General features: G+C 38.8%; 1 protein-coding gene across 4 annotated transcripts in view; it reads left to right on the plus strand.

The window, feature by feature from the left end:
* Nucleotides 1–15,296, plus strand: part of MAP2K6 (mitogen-activated protein kinase kinase 6) — a 117,206-nt gene that overhangs the window by 71,495 nt on the left and 30,415 nt on the right. For all 4 annotated transcript variants that reach the window (XR_011493919.1, XM_014839663.3, XM_070483507.1 and 1 more), the window contains exons 2-7: nt 2,878–2,944; nt 11,054–11,102; nt 11,696–11,809; nt 13,197–13,316; nt 14,153–14,269; nt 14,947–14,998. Coding sequence is in view for 3 of the 4 variants with exons in the window: in XM_014839663.3 (XP_014695149.1) it covers nt 2,878–2,944; nt 11,054–11,102; nt 11,696–11,809; nt 13,197–13,316; nt 14,153–14,269; nt 14,947–14,998 (519 nt within the window). In the remaining variant the exon portion in view is untranslated. The remainder of the gene's footprint in view (nt 1–2,877; nt 2,945–11,053; nt 11,103–11,695; nt 11,810–13,196; nt 13,317–14,152; nt 14,270–14,946; nt 14,999–15,296) is intronic.

Raw genomic sequence — 15,296 nt, forward strand, 5'->3', positions numbered from 1 at the left:
TGGGCTTTTCCTCTGCCAGCCTTCCTTGCAGCCTTGAAAACCTCATCAGAATCAATTCTGCTGACTTCTTACTGGGCTGCTCTTTCAGTGATGGGCACGTAAGTGAATTATGGAATGTTGGTGTGTGTGTTTGTGATTTGTGTCTTCTTTGATCTGCTTTTAAAAATAAAGGCAGTGTATTTTCTTACTGTGTAATTCAACTAGGTTTTGTGTCTCCTGGAACGATTTTTCTTGTTGCTGTCAGAAGAGAACCAGGGGCCTTCTTTTTCACGCCTCGAAGACTTTATTGTTATTTTGGTCATTTATTCCTTTAATCTCTGTGCCAAAAGATTTCTTTTTTATCTCTCTCTTAGTTTACTATTTCTTTGTATAGACATTTTGATGATGTGTTGAATTATAGTGTAATAATTGATTGCTATTAATGAATTGCTAATAATTAATTGCTATGGTATAATACTTATTGGTATGTTAAAGTTTTTCAAAGGAGCTTTTCTCTGTAAATAATTGTTTCTCTTGACATCTATCTTGTAAGAGCTGAGTTAGAAAGAAAGCTTGTAGAAGAGAGAGATGTAGGAATTTAAGAGTAATTTTAGCTTTTGGTTTGCTTAAAGGGCAATTGGGGAGCCTTTTTCACAGTCAAACTATATTTTACTTTCCTTTTGTTTTGTTTTATCTGAGAGAATTATAGAGTCATATCTGTGGGGATTACCTGAATTACCTGTCGCCTGTTTTGCAATACGTGTTATCTGGACAAGTTGAATTTGTCATTCACTCCTTACTAGAGTATCTCATTGAAAACAGCATTCCCTATCTTTTTGACGGAGGCCTATGGATGGGAATTGTTGGAATTAGGCTCTCTATCTAGTTGGATTCTCACAAACAGATCACACACTTCGCATTGTTCCTGGTACATAGCACAGCTCTATGTACTAATAACTGACCAACTTAGTAACATGTGCTAAATAGCTTCCTGGACTCCAGGAGTAGGAAAGTGAATGGTGAGTTTTGAAACTTATAAAATATATAGATAAGCCCAAATGAAGGGAGAATTGAGAAAACCTGTTATAAAGAAGATCATTGTAAAAGGCTTTCTCTGGGTTGATTGCTGCCAAGCATATTTTTTCCTGGCTTTATACAGCTTGGCAGAATTGATCTAGATTTTGGATTTTGAAAGCATGAAAAAAAAAAGGACTCAATTATGCGTTATATTGGGCTATGATAATATGGCGAATTCTGATTGTGATTTCTTAAGTGACTTATTTTTGAATGAGAGCCTACGGATTCTTTTTCTAAATGATTATAATTAACACCTACTTAAGGTATCTCAGTGCGCTTTCCTATATTATCTCATTTGATTCCCATATCAGTTCAATAAGGTCAGTATTCATGTTACTTCCCCATTTTACAATTGAGGATATCGAGAATCAGAGGAAAAGTGATTCTGGAGATCACTTGGCGAACGGAGAAACCAGATGTAAGCTGTTTTTTGAAAAACTCAAAACCCCGTACTCCCTCTACCCCATGCTGTCTGATCATCTCTAAACTTCTTCCACTGTGGAACAGGAAAGGACCTCTGCCCTGGGTGTCCGGGGACGTGCGTTCTGCTTCTGCCTGGGTCTGTGATGTGATGTGAGCTGGCTCTGTGATGCTGAGCAATCACTGAAGTCCTTGGATGTCATTTTCCTGCAAAGAGGTTACTTTGTTTGATAAGTTTCTTTGCAGCTTTGGGATTTCCCTCCAGGGCCTTGTCTGGGATTGTGTCAGCTCTGTAGTGCTCATCAGCAGTGTAGAGAAGAGGCAAGAAAGACAGTAGAACCGTGGGCATTCCGTCCAGCTCTGCTTTGGTTTCCCCTGCCAAAAACACCGAGAGACACAGCATCTCCTTTGATGAGGAAAAATCCCAGGCCCTTAACAAGACTCTTTCCTCTGATCTGCTTTCTGAGCTGGCATTTCTTTTTGACCCATCAACAAAAGTATTTGAGCCAAGCTCTCTTGTGGTTTCAGCCCGGGAATGAACACATCAGTTATATTCCCATCTGGCCCCCAAAGAAGGGAAAATTTCCTTGCATGAGCCCATGTGTTATCTTAATCCTTTTTGGAACAGGGCAAATGTAAATAAATATTACTCTATCCATCTCTTAGGTGTTTTGTCTTATTTAAGGTGGTTGAGAATGGGCAGGGCAGAATAGTGGGCAAGTATTTTTTATTCTACCTCCATGGCTAACTCTATCAGTCATTCACAGATCAATTTAGAAAATTGTGGGATACTCAGATAAGGGTGACTGCGTTTGACTGACAGTAAAAAGAAAAAAGGCTGGCCCAGTGGCATAGTGGTTATATTCTCATGCTCTGCTTTAGCAGCCAGGGGTTTGCCAGTTTGGATCCTGGGCACAGACCTACACACCGCTTGTCAGGCCATGCTGTGGTAAGCCTCACACATATAAAGTAGAGGAAGATGGGCCCAGATGTTAGTTCAGGGCCCATCTTCCTCAAAAAAACACAAAAACAAAACCAGAAAACTTAACCAACACCATGTACCATTACCATCATTATGTACAAGAAAGAACAAAGAAGTTGGAATGATGAACTCTCAGTAGGGAGAAAAGGGCAGGTCTCCCTCGGTAAAGAGAGTTGGCATTCTTCTTCTGACATTTTCACCCTGGAGTGGTGAGAAACCTCATCCATGACCACAGTCTGCATTTGGGAAGCTCTGCTCAGCCTGGTACTTGATTGCTTGTCACTCACAGACTTCCTGGTAGGAAGTGGAGCTCTGAATGGGGAGATGAGAGCTACGTTCCCAGATCAGCCCTTTTCTTCTGCTTCTGAGCTCGTACTGTGATTTAGACTTTAACTTTATCCTTACGTCTTTCCCTATAGGCAAGAAGCGAAACCCCGGCCTTAAAATTCCAAAAGAAGCATTTGAACAACCTCAGACCAGTTCCACGTAAGTTGGCAAGATGCTCATCTTAATCCAAACACTTATACTTTACAGATGTCCAGGGAACGGGGGTTCATTTTTGGACTGGTGAGCAATACCTTGACTATGGAAATAGGTGTTAGAAAGAGGAGCCCTTTAAAGGAGGAAGCCATGTGCTCATTGTTCTGAGACTTGAAATAATCATACTCGGTCAGTCATTGAATGGGTAGCTTTGAACTGAGTGTCTCATATTACTGGTTGGCTGAAAATTGAGTGTCACAAATGCGTTTGGCAGATGGGGTCCTACGTATGTCCAGGAAGCTCACTGGACATGGAAGTTTTGCCTTTTCCATATAGATTTGAGCGAACAAGCAACTCCCTGTGAAAGCCGCTACTATAAAACTTGGGTTGAGACAGAAAGATGGTATTTGGTGAGGACTCAGCATCCTGACACCTCAATCCTGTCCCATATAAACAGAAGGCGAAATGAAGTAAAGGAACATATTTTTTATTAGCTGAGGCTTTGGTCCAAATCCCTGAGTGAGCTCAACTCCCAGTGAAGCAGGACACCCTCTCTCTGAGCCTCCGTATTGTTTCTTTGTCTCTCTGTGAGGTGGGGAGGGTATCCAGCTGGTGGTATGATCGCCTATGGAAGCATATGCATGGGAGGAATGGAAATTCCAAGGAAAAGAAATCACAGCAGAGGTACTAAAGAGGCAGGGCAAGTACAAAGAGAGACCATCCCAGTGGAAGGTTGAGTTTTTAAGGCTTTTGCTCATCTCTACAAAAGTGCCTTCCTTTGTAAAGGTTTTTGACTGTAACCCTGATCCAGCCTATCAGAAAGTGCGCCCCCTGGTGTTGGAATGAGCTAGTAAAAATGATCATGACATGTAAGACTGCTAAGACTGTTAGTCATTGCATTCTGTGCATCAATATAAACAAACTTTCCACTGAAGAACCTCTAAGAACAAAACTGAGAGGAAGGTGATTCTTCACGGTTCCGGACTGCAGCTCAAGGGCCAAACTGAAGTTAGACTGTTCCTTTCGTGAGGATCTACAGGAGGAAGTTCTTTCCATGTCTATTTTCAAGATTGGGTTTTTTTGGTGCCTCTGGTTGTTTTTTTCCTGTGGACCCATGAACTGTGTAATTAGTAACTTTTCCTTTTTTATTGGTTTCTTGAGCGCTTAGAGTCAAATATGTGGCTTCCCTGTACCACCTGTATAAGACTTTATGGGATAGACTTTAAATTTTTTTTTATTTTAAAGTAATTGCAGATTCTCAGGAGGTCGCAAAGAAGCATACAAGGAAGTCCCATGTATCCATCCCCAAGCTCATGTCCTCCTCCTTGATGTTAACATCTTACACAACTCTAGTACATTATCAAAACCAAGAAGTTGGCATTGGTGCGAACCATAGAGCTTCTTCAGATTTCACCAGCAATACAAACACTCATTTGTGTGTGTGTGTGTGTCCATGCAATTTTATCACTTGTGTAGCCTTGCATAACCACTACCATAGTCAAGATACTCAACTGTATCAACACTACAAGACTCTTTCGCGTTACTCCCTTATAGCCACAGCCACCTCTAACCCCTGTCCCTGTTATCCCTAAGCCCTGGCAACCACTAATATGTTCTCCATCTCCATTTTGTTATTTCATGATTTCTCTGTAAATGGAATCATGCATCTCCTTTTTGAGATTGCCTTTTTCCCTTCACTATAATTTCCTTGAGGTTCATTCAAGTTGTTGCACATATCAATAGTTCATTCCTTGTGATTGTTGAATACCATTCCAAGGTATGGATATACCACAGTTTAACTCTTTAAACTTTGAAGGAGATATGAGTAGTTTCCACTTTGGGGCTATTGTGAATAAAGCTGCTATGAACATTCTTGTACCAGTTCCTGCATGAAAATAAGTCTTAATTTCCCTGGGATATATGTCTAATAGTGCAATTGCTTGGGTCATTTGGTAAGTTCAGTTTTAGTTTTGAAAGAACTGCAGAAGTATTTTCCAGAGTGATTGTACGATTCTCATTTTATATTCTTACCAGCAATGTATGAATGATTTCAGTTTCTCTGCATCCCTGCCAACATTATCACTATTTTTCGTTTTAGCCATTCTGATAGATGTGTAGTGTTGTATCATTGTAGTTTAATCCTCATCTCTCTAATGGATAATGACATTGAACATTTTTAGGTGTTTATTTTTCATCCGTATATCTTCTCTGGTGAAATGTCCGTCTATACATCTGTTTGCCTATATTTTAATTAGATTAGATTGTTCTTTTAATGTTGAGTTTTGAGAGTTCTTTATATATTCTAGACACAAGGAGTTTGTCAGATATCTGATTTAAAAACATCTTCTCCCAGTCTGCAATTGGTCTTTTTGTCCTTTCATTTTGATGAAGTCCAATCTAGCAGTTTTTCTTCTTATGGATCATGCTTTTGGTAACAGGTTTTGGAACCCTTTGCCTCGTCACAGGTCCTGAAGATTTTCTCCCATGTTCTTTTCTAGAAGTTTTATAGTTTTACATTTTAGCTTTAACTCCATGATGCATTTTGAGTTTAATTTTTGTACAAGGTGTCAAGTTTAGGTAGAGCTTTATTTTTTTGCCAATAGATTTCCAGTTGCTTCAGCATCCTTAGTTAAAAAGGCTATCCTTCCTCCATTGATGGGTCGTGCTGGGTCTGCACCTGGGATCTGGACCGCGAACCCTGGGCCACTGAAGCAGAGTGCAAGAACTTAACCATTATGCCACTGGGCAGGCCCCATGGTATTCCGTTTTTTATTTTAGTTTCCACTTGTTCATTTTCAGTATATAGAAGTACAATCGATTTTTCTGTATTGATCTTATATCCTGTGACCTTACTAAACTCACTTAATAGTTCTAGGAGCTTTTTTGTAGATTCCTTAGAGATTTCTATGTACACAGTCATGCCTTCCACAAATAGAGACAGTTTGATTTCTTTCTTTCCAAACTGTATTTTTCTTTCTTTTATCCATTTTCTTTATTTCAGCGTCAAGCATGTCCTGTACTATGTTAAATAAGATTGGTGTGAGAGCAGGCAACCTTGCTTTGTTCTTAGAAGGAAAGCATTCCATCTTTCATCATTAAACATGTTATGTTTTTGTAGATGCTCTTTATGAAGTTGAAAAAGTTCCTCTCTAGTCACAGTATACTGAGAGTTTTTATCATGAATATGGGTTGAATCTTCTTGAATGCTTTTTTGTACATCAGTTTGTATGATCATAGATTTTTCTTCTTTGTACTATTGATATGGATTATATCGATTGATTTTTAAATATTGAACTATCCTTGCCTACCCAAAATAAATCCCACTTGGTTGTATTATATTATTTTTCTATACATTGTTGGATTCAATCTGCTAAAATTTTGTTGAGGATTTTTTTCTTTAAGTTCATAAGAGATGTTGGTTTCTAGTGTTGTATGGGTTTTTTTGCTGTGTATCATTATTTACTGGTTTTGGTGTTGAGGTAATACAGGCCTCATAAATGAGTTGGTAAGAGTTCCTTTTTTTTTTCTGGAAGACATTGTATAAAATTGATGTTAATTCAATTTTCAATGTTTGCTAAAATTCTCCAGTGAAACAAAGTGAGCCTGGATATTTCTTTCTCTGGAGATTTTTAGTTACAAATTCAATTTCTTTACTAGTTATAGGACTATTAAGATGATCTGTTTCACCATGGCTAAGTTCTGGTAGCTTGTGGTTTTCAAGGAATTAATCTGTTTCTTCTAAGTTATTGAGTTTATTAAAGTTGTTCATAGTATTTCCTGATTATCCTTTTAATGGCTGCAGAATATGTTGTCATATCCTCTGGTTTTTTTCCCTAGTATTGGTAATTTATGTCTTCTCTTTTGTTATCTGTGTCAATTTTACTAGAGGTTTATCAATTTTATTGATTTTTTTTAAGAGCCAATTTTGTTTTCGTTATTTTCCTATTTTCAATTTTATTGATTTCTACTCTTATCTTTATTATTTCCTTTGAGATACTTTCTTATATCAACCTTCCAGCTGTCTTACACTCCTTTCCTTTAAATTTTTCTTCTTCACCTTTCTAATTTATATTAATTTTCTGTATTTTATGAATTTTTGAAAGCCACTGTAAATCCTTTCTTGGTACAGACAAATGAATAAAAACCTGTGCAAGGATAAACTTGGTTTCTATGTTGTCTTTCCCTTATGTGGTAGAATAGACTCTGACTGTACTTTTCTTTTTCACCATGTTAGGGAAAGAGCATCACTTCATTATTGTAGACTATACCACTTTAGCTCATGGAGAGGCTTATTATTATTATTATTTTAATACTGAGGCTAAAATTTGTACTCCTGAAGAAGTAGCTTCCACATTTTCTGTTTTTCTTGGCAATTTTTTGAGCTTGGCTCGATGACTCTTACCATTTATACCCTGCCTCCTTCTGCTGTAATACACAAAAATAAATAGCCTGGGACAGAGCTCCATTCTCCTTAGTTCCGTGTGTGTGGTCCTTTTGCGTGAGCTCTTACTTTGAGTAACTGATGTCAATGTGTTTTTGCCTCAGATTTCTGAGCTGTTGTCCCCTCACTTAAGCGGCAGTAACTAATTCTAAATCAATTCTGTGCTTGTTGACATTATTTCATTTAATCCTCACGAGAAACTCAGGAGGCAGTTACTATTGCTCTCACTTTATAAGTGAGAAAAGAGACCTGTACATGGGTCAGGTGTCTTGCTCGAAACAGGTGAGATTGCTACATGGATAAGAGTTCAGGCTCATGGCACTAGAATGCCTACGCTTGTATTTGGGATCCAAATGTCACTAGTGGAATACCTTAGGCAAGTTGCCCATCCCCAGTAAGCCTTGGTTTCCCTTTTTGAACAATAGAAATAAACAATGATGTGGTTGCTATGAGGATTAGGTGTCATAATCCATATTAAGTGGCTAGACTACTGCCGATTCTGTTGTAATTTCTCAATGAAGGTCACTCCAAGTATTGTTGTTGTTATTATCACTCCACTTAATATTTATTGTTGTGAAGTGGGAGAGCTGGCATACAAGCTTAGGGCTCTCTGAGTTTCAAGTATGTATTCTTAGCCATGCACGCATTGGACTGGTAGAGACTGTGGCCGAACAGCCCATGGCTCTGAGATAACAGGCACAATCTTACTTCTACAGTTGAGAAGACTTTGGCGTGGCTCTGGGTTCTAATCTCACCATCTCTATGAATGATGTTAAATTATTTAGTCTGTTTCAATGTTAATTCTTCACATTCAAATAGAGATAATAATACTTCTAAGAGTTGTGAAAATTAAAGAAGATATTTTATGTAAAGAGTCTAGTACAGTCTCTGGCCCAAGTAGATGCTTAATAAATTTTGTTGACTACATGAATAATAATTGTAACAATAACCAGTGAACTGATTACTCAGGTAACATTATAAATAAATAATTATTACAATAAACCAAAACTGTTTGTTCATATAAAAAACTAATACTAGGTGACCTTTGGAATACCTTTGGCCTTCCAGGGAAGGAATTTTGTAATAAGCTTGGTTCTTTTCCCGGAGGACTAAAATATTGAATATGACAGAGAACATCCACCCACAGTTTAAACCTCCTGCATAGCTCAAGGCTCCAGGCAAACTAACATGCCCAGCCCTGGACAGGACACAGTGTCAACTAATCTAATACAAGCTGTCAGTCTTGGCCTCTTGATTTGATGCTCTTGGCAGACCTGATGAGCCCAAAGGCCTAAGGCTTGGGACGATTGATCATTTTCATTAGGGGAGGCCTGGGTGTTGGGAGTAGCTTCCTTCGATTCAGTCAGTCTTGGGTTGGAATCATGGCTTCCCCACTTGGGAGCAAGTTAGTTAAACTCTAAGCCAGTTTCTCATCTGGATCATGGGAATGACGATGCTCGTAGGGGTGTGCGTATGTATGTATGTGTGCATGTTTAAAGAATTAAATGAGATGCTGGTAAAGTACCTAGCCCAACTTTCAGCATATTCCTTTTCTCCTTAGGTCAAGACTGAGATTTAGGTGGTAAGAGTTTTATTCTCAACTCTATTGAGGACTGTATGGCTTCAGCAAATCACTGACTTGTTTTGGGTTTCGTTTTTCTCAATCTGGAAAATGGTGTGAAACCCTCCTATTAGGTAGAGGTGTAATGGCAAGGTTAGTAGAAAGCTGGAGTCAGTAAACTTTTTTTGCCAAAGGCTAGATAGTAAATATTTTAGGTTCCCCAGGCCACACTGGGCTCTATTGGATATTCTTTGTTGTGTGTTTTTTTACAAACCTTTAAATTTGTAAAAATCTGTCTTAGCCGGGTGACAAGCTATCATTTGTGGAGCCCTGATATAAAATACCTAGAATATCAGACCTGGAAGAGGTCTGTAAATAAGAGGTCTGGGTGAGAGGTCTTACCCAATACTCTCGTTGGATGGTGAGAAAACAGAGGTGGCCCCAAATGATTTTTTTATTAGTGACTTTTCTGTTACTTTATATTTTTTAAAAGGAAGGGTGCTGAACAATTGCAAAGGACTTTTTATTGTTTATCTTAGTCACATGTTTCAAGTAATATTTGCCTTTATTTCAAAGTTCCAGTGCAATTAGTACAAATTGTGACAACTAAAGAAAAACAACTTTAGAAATTTTAAGAATGAGAAATCAGATTTTTAGAAATTTGATTCCTCTGGAAAGCATTTCTGAAGAAAAAGTCCCTGCTCAGGAACACAAGATATATAAAAACATCACTCCTGTGTGCGTGTGTGTATGTGTGTGCACGCGTGTGTGTTCATCTCTTTCCCTCCCAGTCCCTGGTTTTAAATTAATACAGAAAAATTTTAAGTATTCCATGCATATCAAAGGGATTTGGAGGTGAGAGAAGGCTTGCCATTAGAACCTTAGATTCGTGTTTATACAAGTGTTTATGGTCCTACTTTTTCCTTATTCTTTTATTTATTTATTTAGTTTCAGCAGAAGGGGAAGAATTACAATGCATTAGAGTTGGAAAAAGTCATCATTGCCAAAGGATTCTTTTCTCTCTTCCTTTCATCTTCCCTTGTATTTTTCTAGAGATAATTCTGGCATGTAATGTCCCTTCAGGGACACCTGAGGGTCTCTTTGGTCACCCTTTGTTCTGGCAGCTCTCGGATTCTTTTGTCTTTAGCCTCTAGTTGCTTTCTTTGTTTGATCATATTAACAGTATGTTTCTTGACATTTACTACTTTTGTCATGATACTTTTTGTGCATTTATTTCAAGAAAATGCCTTTCTGGGCTCCTACTTAGGTGCACAGCCAAAGCCAAACATCTTTCTCTTAAGTGGATTGATATCCACCAGGGAGCAGTGAAGTAGTAGAAATAAATACACATGAGGGGGCTCTGTGTTCTCTCTTGTGGAGACAGAAAATCAGCAAACTTCTGCCTGCTGAGAGGACCCCTGGCCAGTTTGTACACTAAGTATAGGAGAAATATCACCACTAGATTAGACAGCCTGGTAGAATAGAAAGTATTCTGACCTGAAAATCAGGAGACCTGGGTTAGTTGTGACCTTGGGCAAGTCACTTCAGCTCTCTGGAGCTTTTTCCATCTGTAAAGGCAGGGACTAGACAGATTTGGAATTCCCGTGTTCTATGAATTTTATGAGGTAACAGAACCATACCCCAATTATGGTCTCTTTTTTTTTAAACAATTGTGGAAAAACTGGTGGGATAATTGGACACATTGGTGCTCGTGGATAAAAGAAAAAGTTTGGGGCTCACTAGAATAATAGTGTAATTATCTATATAACAATGTATGTATGGTTCATACTTATTGGATATTTACTGTATACCGGGCATTCTTTTAAGCATTAACTTGGAATATCTCATTTAATACTCGCTCTTTCTCCATGAAGTAGGTACACTATTATCCTCATGTTAAAGAAAAAATGGAAGCTCAAAGAGATTGAGTAATTTAAACCCAAATGTATTTCATTCAAAATCCCACACTATTAACACTTTTATGTTGCTTTATTTTACTCATGAACTTTCACCTTATTTCTAAGGAAAAAATCTCTCCAGTCGCCCGTGATTTGGGAAGGACATATTTGACTAAATATCTCCTGTTTTTTCTTTTCCTCCTTGTCTTTCTTAGGCCACCTCGAGATTTAGACTCCAAAGCTTGCATTTCTATTGGAAGTCAGGTGAGAAAAATCATGTCTGCCAGTTGGTGTTTTGCCATTTTATATATATGCTTTCTGATTGGCCATTGAAAATTTATCTTTTGTAACATGCTCTCAGGGGGTGAATCAAAAAACTTTGAATTTAAACGGAGGTGGTCTGTGGAGCTCTTGCAGTTCTAAATGTTGCATTGAAATCAGGCTACTGTGGTCCTGATAGGAGGTATTTGAGAAGAGTAGATGACTCCCTTTGGGGTACATTCCTCAAGGTCCGAGCATAGATCCGGTTGCCATCAGTCAGCAAATGGATTGCACGTGTAATTATGGGGACATGGCTAAAGAACCATAATGGAGACAGCTTACACGGAGCAATTTGGCAGCTGGGTTGGAGTTGGATCTCTGTATTCCCTATGACAAGAAGGAGGCATGCCACAGGAGTCTAAATATCTCCCGGCGCTTCTTGCTTTCAGTGGCTGGTTGGAAAAGTTTCTAGACCAGAAGCTTCTGGACCAGAAATAGAAATAATCCTTAGAACATTGGGAGAAACCAGAGAAAGGACATCACAGTCTATGTCCAGTTAATTTTTCTCTGTCCTATTGCATTGTTCTCTCTTGCAGAACTTTGAGGTGAAGGCGGATGACCTGGAGCCTATAGTGGAACTGGGACGAGGTGCGTACGGGGTAGTGGAGAAGATGCGACACGTGCCCAGCGGGCAGATCATGGCGGTGAAGGTAGAGTTGACATTCCCCCAACGTTTTCTTTCTGTGGTGTATATGTTTGTCCATCTTAATTGCACATCAGCTCTTTTCATAGAAGCAAACAATCTTCAATGGGGTGAAACAGAAAAATTATTTGTAGGGAACAGTATTTCCCTCCAAATGTGTGGGGAAAATGCTTCCTTGGTATGAGTTGCATGTACTGTTTTCTTTTTGAACTAATAAATCCAACGCCCTCCTTTTAATTTTTTATGCAACCACCATGTCATCATTACACTTAAAAGAATTAACAATACTTCCTTAGTGTCATCTAATACCAGGTCCAAATTAAAATGACCGTGATCATCTCAAAGTATTTTTTTTTCCTGTTGGTTGTTCAAATCAGAATCCCAACAAAGTTCACATATTGCATTTGGTCGTTACATCTCAAAAGTCTCTTTTATTCTATATTCTGTTGCTTTTAGGGAACTGTCCCTGAAAATCAGGAAACCAGAATTAGGGGAAAAAATTGTCTCCCTTTGTGGAAGAAAGGAGGGTAAAATACATCTTGAGCGAATCTGCATAGTTTTTAGCTATACAAAGGAATTTAGAATCATTGCATATTTCTTGAGAAGATGCTGGAAAGACCTTGGAGAATGACCATCTCTGATGAATGAACAGATTTGGGCCATTGCTAGGAATGTGGGTGGTCAAATGACTTGGATTCCTTTGTTTTTGGAGAATGGCGATATCTTTCCCTTACCTGGTAGATTTTTCCGTTTGTTCTTTCGCCAGCTCTGCTAAGTAGGCAAAAAAACGTGAAAGCCTAGTGATGTTATGTCTTTCCTGTCATTTACTGGCATAGTCATGTTTCTGTAAAGCCATCTTTGCTGGTGTGACAGATTTCTGTTCTCTCAGAAACACTGGATTAGGAGTGGATGATTTCTTCATTTCTGTTTGATTCCTTCCATTTCTGTAGCTGTGTCAATTCTCTCTCAGTTGCTATTTAGTCCAAATATTCTTATTTGTTCTCAGAGAGGGACTTTTGGCTATTTTTGCAGGACCCTCAAATCAGCCACAAAATAATTAACACTCTTTGCAGTGAACAAACATAATACAGTAAACCAGACTGTTTTTGCAACTTGGAAATACATTCCCAAACATTTGCACACTCTCCAAAATATATTATCTGTTTGCTTCTTACCTGGGATTATTCAGGAAATGAACGAATAGCAGTCTTCCTTATTTTTCATTTGTTACAAATAGCTAATCACTTAGGGCGGGTATTCGAAAGGTTGTTGCTTGAAGTTGTGCGGTGAATTTTTGTACTCTTTTCAGGATGGGACTCTTTAAGGTCCCTGCCTTACTCACGGACTTATCCTCAGAGCAGTAACCATACATTTTTTCATGCATTCCCATTCAGCGGATCCGGGCCACAGTAAATAGCCAGGAGCAGAAAAGGCTATTGATGGATTTGGATATTTCCATGAGGACAGTGGACTGTCCTTTTACGGTCACCTTTTATGGCGCACTCTTCCGGGAGGTAGGTGATCCTTCAATTTAAAGTCCAAGGAGAACAATAACTAAAGAAGTTCCTCTGATCACATGAATACCGTGCGCAATCCTGGCACCCTTTCTTGTGAGACACGTCTTCTGTGGAGAGTTTTACGCTTGTGCAATGATGACATGCCCTGGTGTAAAGTTGGCTTGCAATTAGAGTATTTTCAAATATGTTTAGCCTTTTAAAGATGCTGAGGCTCCCCTTCTCCTTTCTGTTTTGGTTTGTCTATTTTGGCAGAACTGTCTATATCAATTATCTCTAGACTGATTTAGATAGAATCCTTAAAATCTGAAATACTCTCGTCTTTTCGCCACTTGATAAGCTTCATGTAGCCTCGTGTACCATGTAGCTTTACACTTACCTCTTTTCTCTCCTCCTGCTTTTACTTTACCATTAGATGGCGTGTGATGCTTCTCCTCACTCTTAAAACCAGCCTTTTGATGAACTGGTGCTAGTGCTGTATGCGGGAGGTCAGACATGGAGTAGGCATCTAAACTTATCTCCTACTCTCCTAGAGAGCAGTAGCAGTTAAACCTTGTGTTTCTGGGATTCTATTGCTTGTGGCTATTAGTATTTAGATCCTAGATTTCACCAAGGAGTGGGTGGTCACATGCGAGTTCTGCGTGGCTGTCTGCTGGTTTTCTCTTTGGAGATAATCTTGCTTGTTTATAAATTTCTTTGAGATCTTGAAGGGAAACTGTACATTTCCTCCAAAAACTCAAGCAAGAAATAGGCAGTTCTTCCTGACAGCTGTTAACTGTTTCCTCTGTTTCTCTTTTCCATCCTCGCTAACAATCTCTGAACCAATTGATCTCCAGGGTGATGTCTGGATCTGCATGGAGCTCATGGATACATCGCTAGATAAATTCTACAAACAAGTGATTGATAAAGGCCAAACAATTCCAGAAGACATCTTAGGGAAAATAGCCGTTTCGGTGAGTACATCATGGACCCTACTACAAAGAGAGTCTGAGAAGTCTGGGTCTTATGTGTCATTGTACCCCCAGTATGAGGAAACACTACCTGGACCATAGCTCACATCTACTACATGTCTCTTCAATGCGTGAGTGCATCTGTGGATTGATAAGTGAATGCTTTTCTTTTTGAGCCTTATGTAGAAGATGCTACTCCTGACTTGGTTTTTGGTAAACTCAGTTAAAGAGCCTCAAGGCAGCGCATTCATCTGCTTTGACCACATCCCTGGTGTCTATATTCTGATATTAGTTTATTTTGATTTTAAGTTGTAGATTTTTAAATGTTTTCTTAGGACTAACAGGCATAGAAAGAAGCAGAAGAAAATGAAATGAAATGAAGGGCTGCACCCTTTATGGCTACTGAGGTTCGGGAGAGTGGAGAGAAAAAAATGCTGGAGGCCAAATGAAAAACAAGATATATGACTGAGACTTCTCTTTGCTGTAAGATAGAATCCTCTCTAGTGGGTGGAGCCCAATTTATGTAACTTCCTATGTATTTTCCTGGATAGGACCACCACTATTTGAGGAAATACTTCACCTTGTGACCTTAAGTCAGGGATAATAAACCTGGATATGCTTAGCATTCAATTTCTTTCCAGTGATGGGGGAAATAAATCTATCTTGTGTTTCTCTTGCAGATTGTAAAAGCATTAGAACATTTACACAGTAAACTCTCTGTCATTCATCGAGGTGAGCATCCATGCAGCTGCCTTGGCTGTTCCTTTTGTAAAGTTCATTTCTTTTACCTGAGTTTTGGTTTTTTTTTTCCTCTAATGGATGGAAGTGAAATTGAGTCAGCCAAGAGAACTGAGGAGTTTTCCTTTGGGACTGGATAGCAAATCACATCAGTAGCTGGTCTTTATTTTGTGTGAGGACATCAGAAGACATGGGCTTTATATTACACCTAAATTGAATATAAAATGCCTGTTACCAAGCAGAGCTGTGGGAGTACCCCACTGAGAATTTTAGAGAATAGGATAAAAATTCA

The sequence above is a fragment of the Equus asinus genome, chromosome 13 (genome assembly GCF_041296235.1).
Source record: "Equus asinus isolate D_3611 breed Donkey chromosome 13, EquAss-T2T_v2, whole genome shotgun sequence".
Classification (NCBI taxonomy): Eukaryota; Metazoa; Chordata; class Mammalia; order Perissodactyla; family Equidae; genus Equus; species Equus asinus.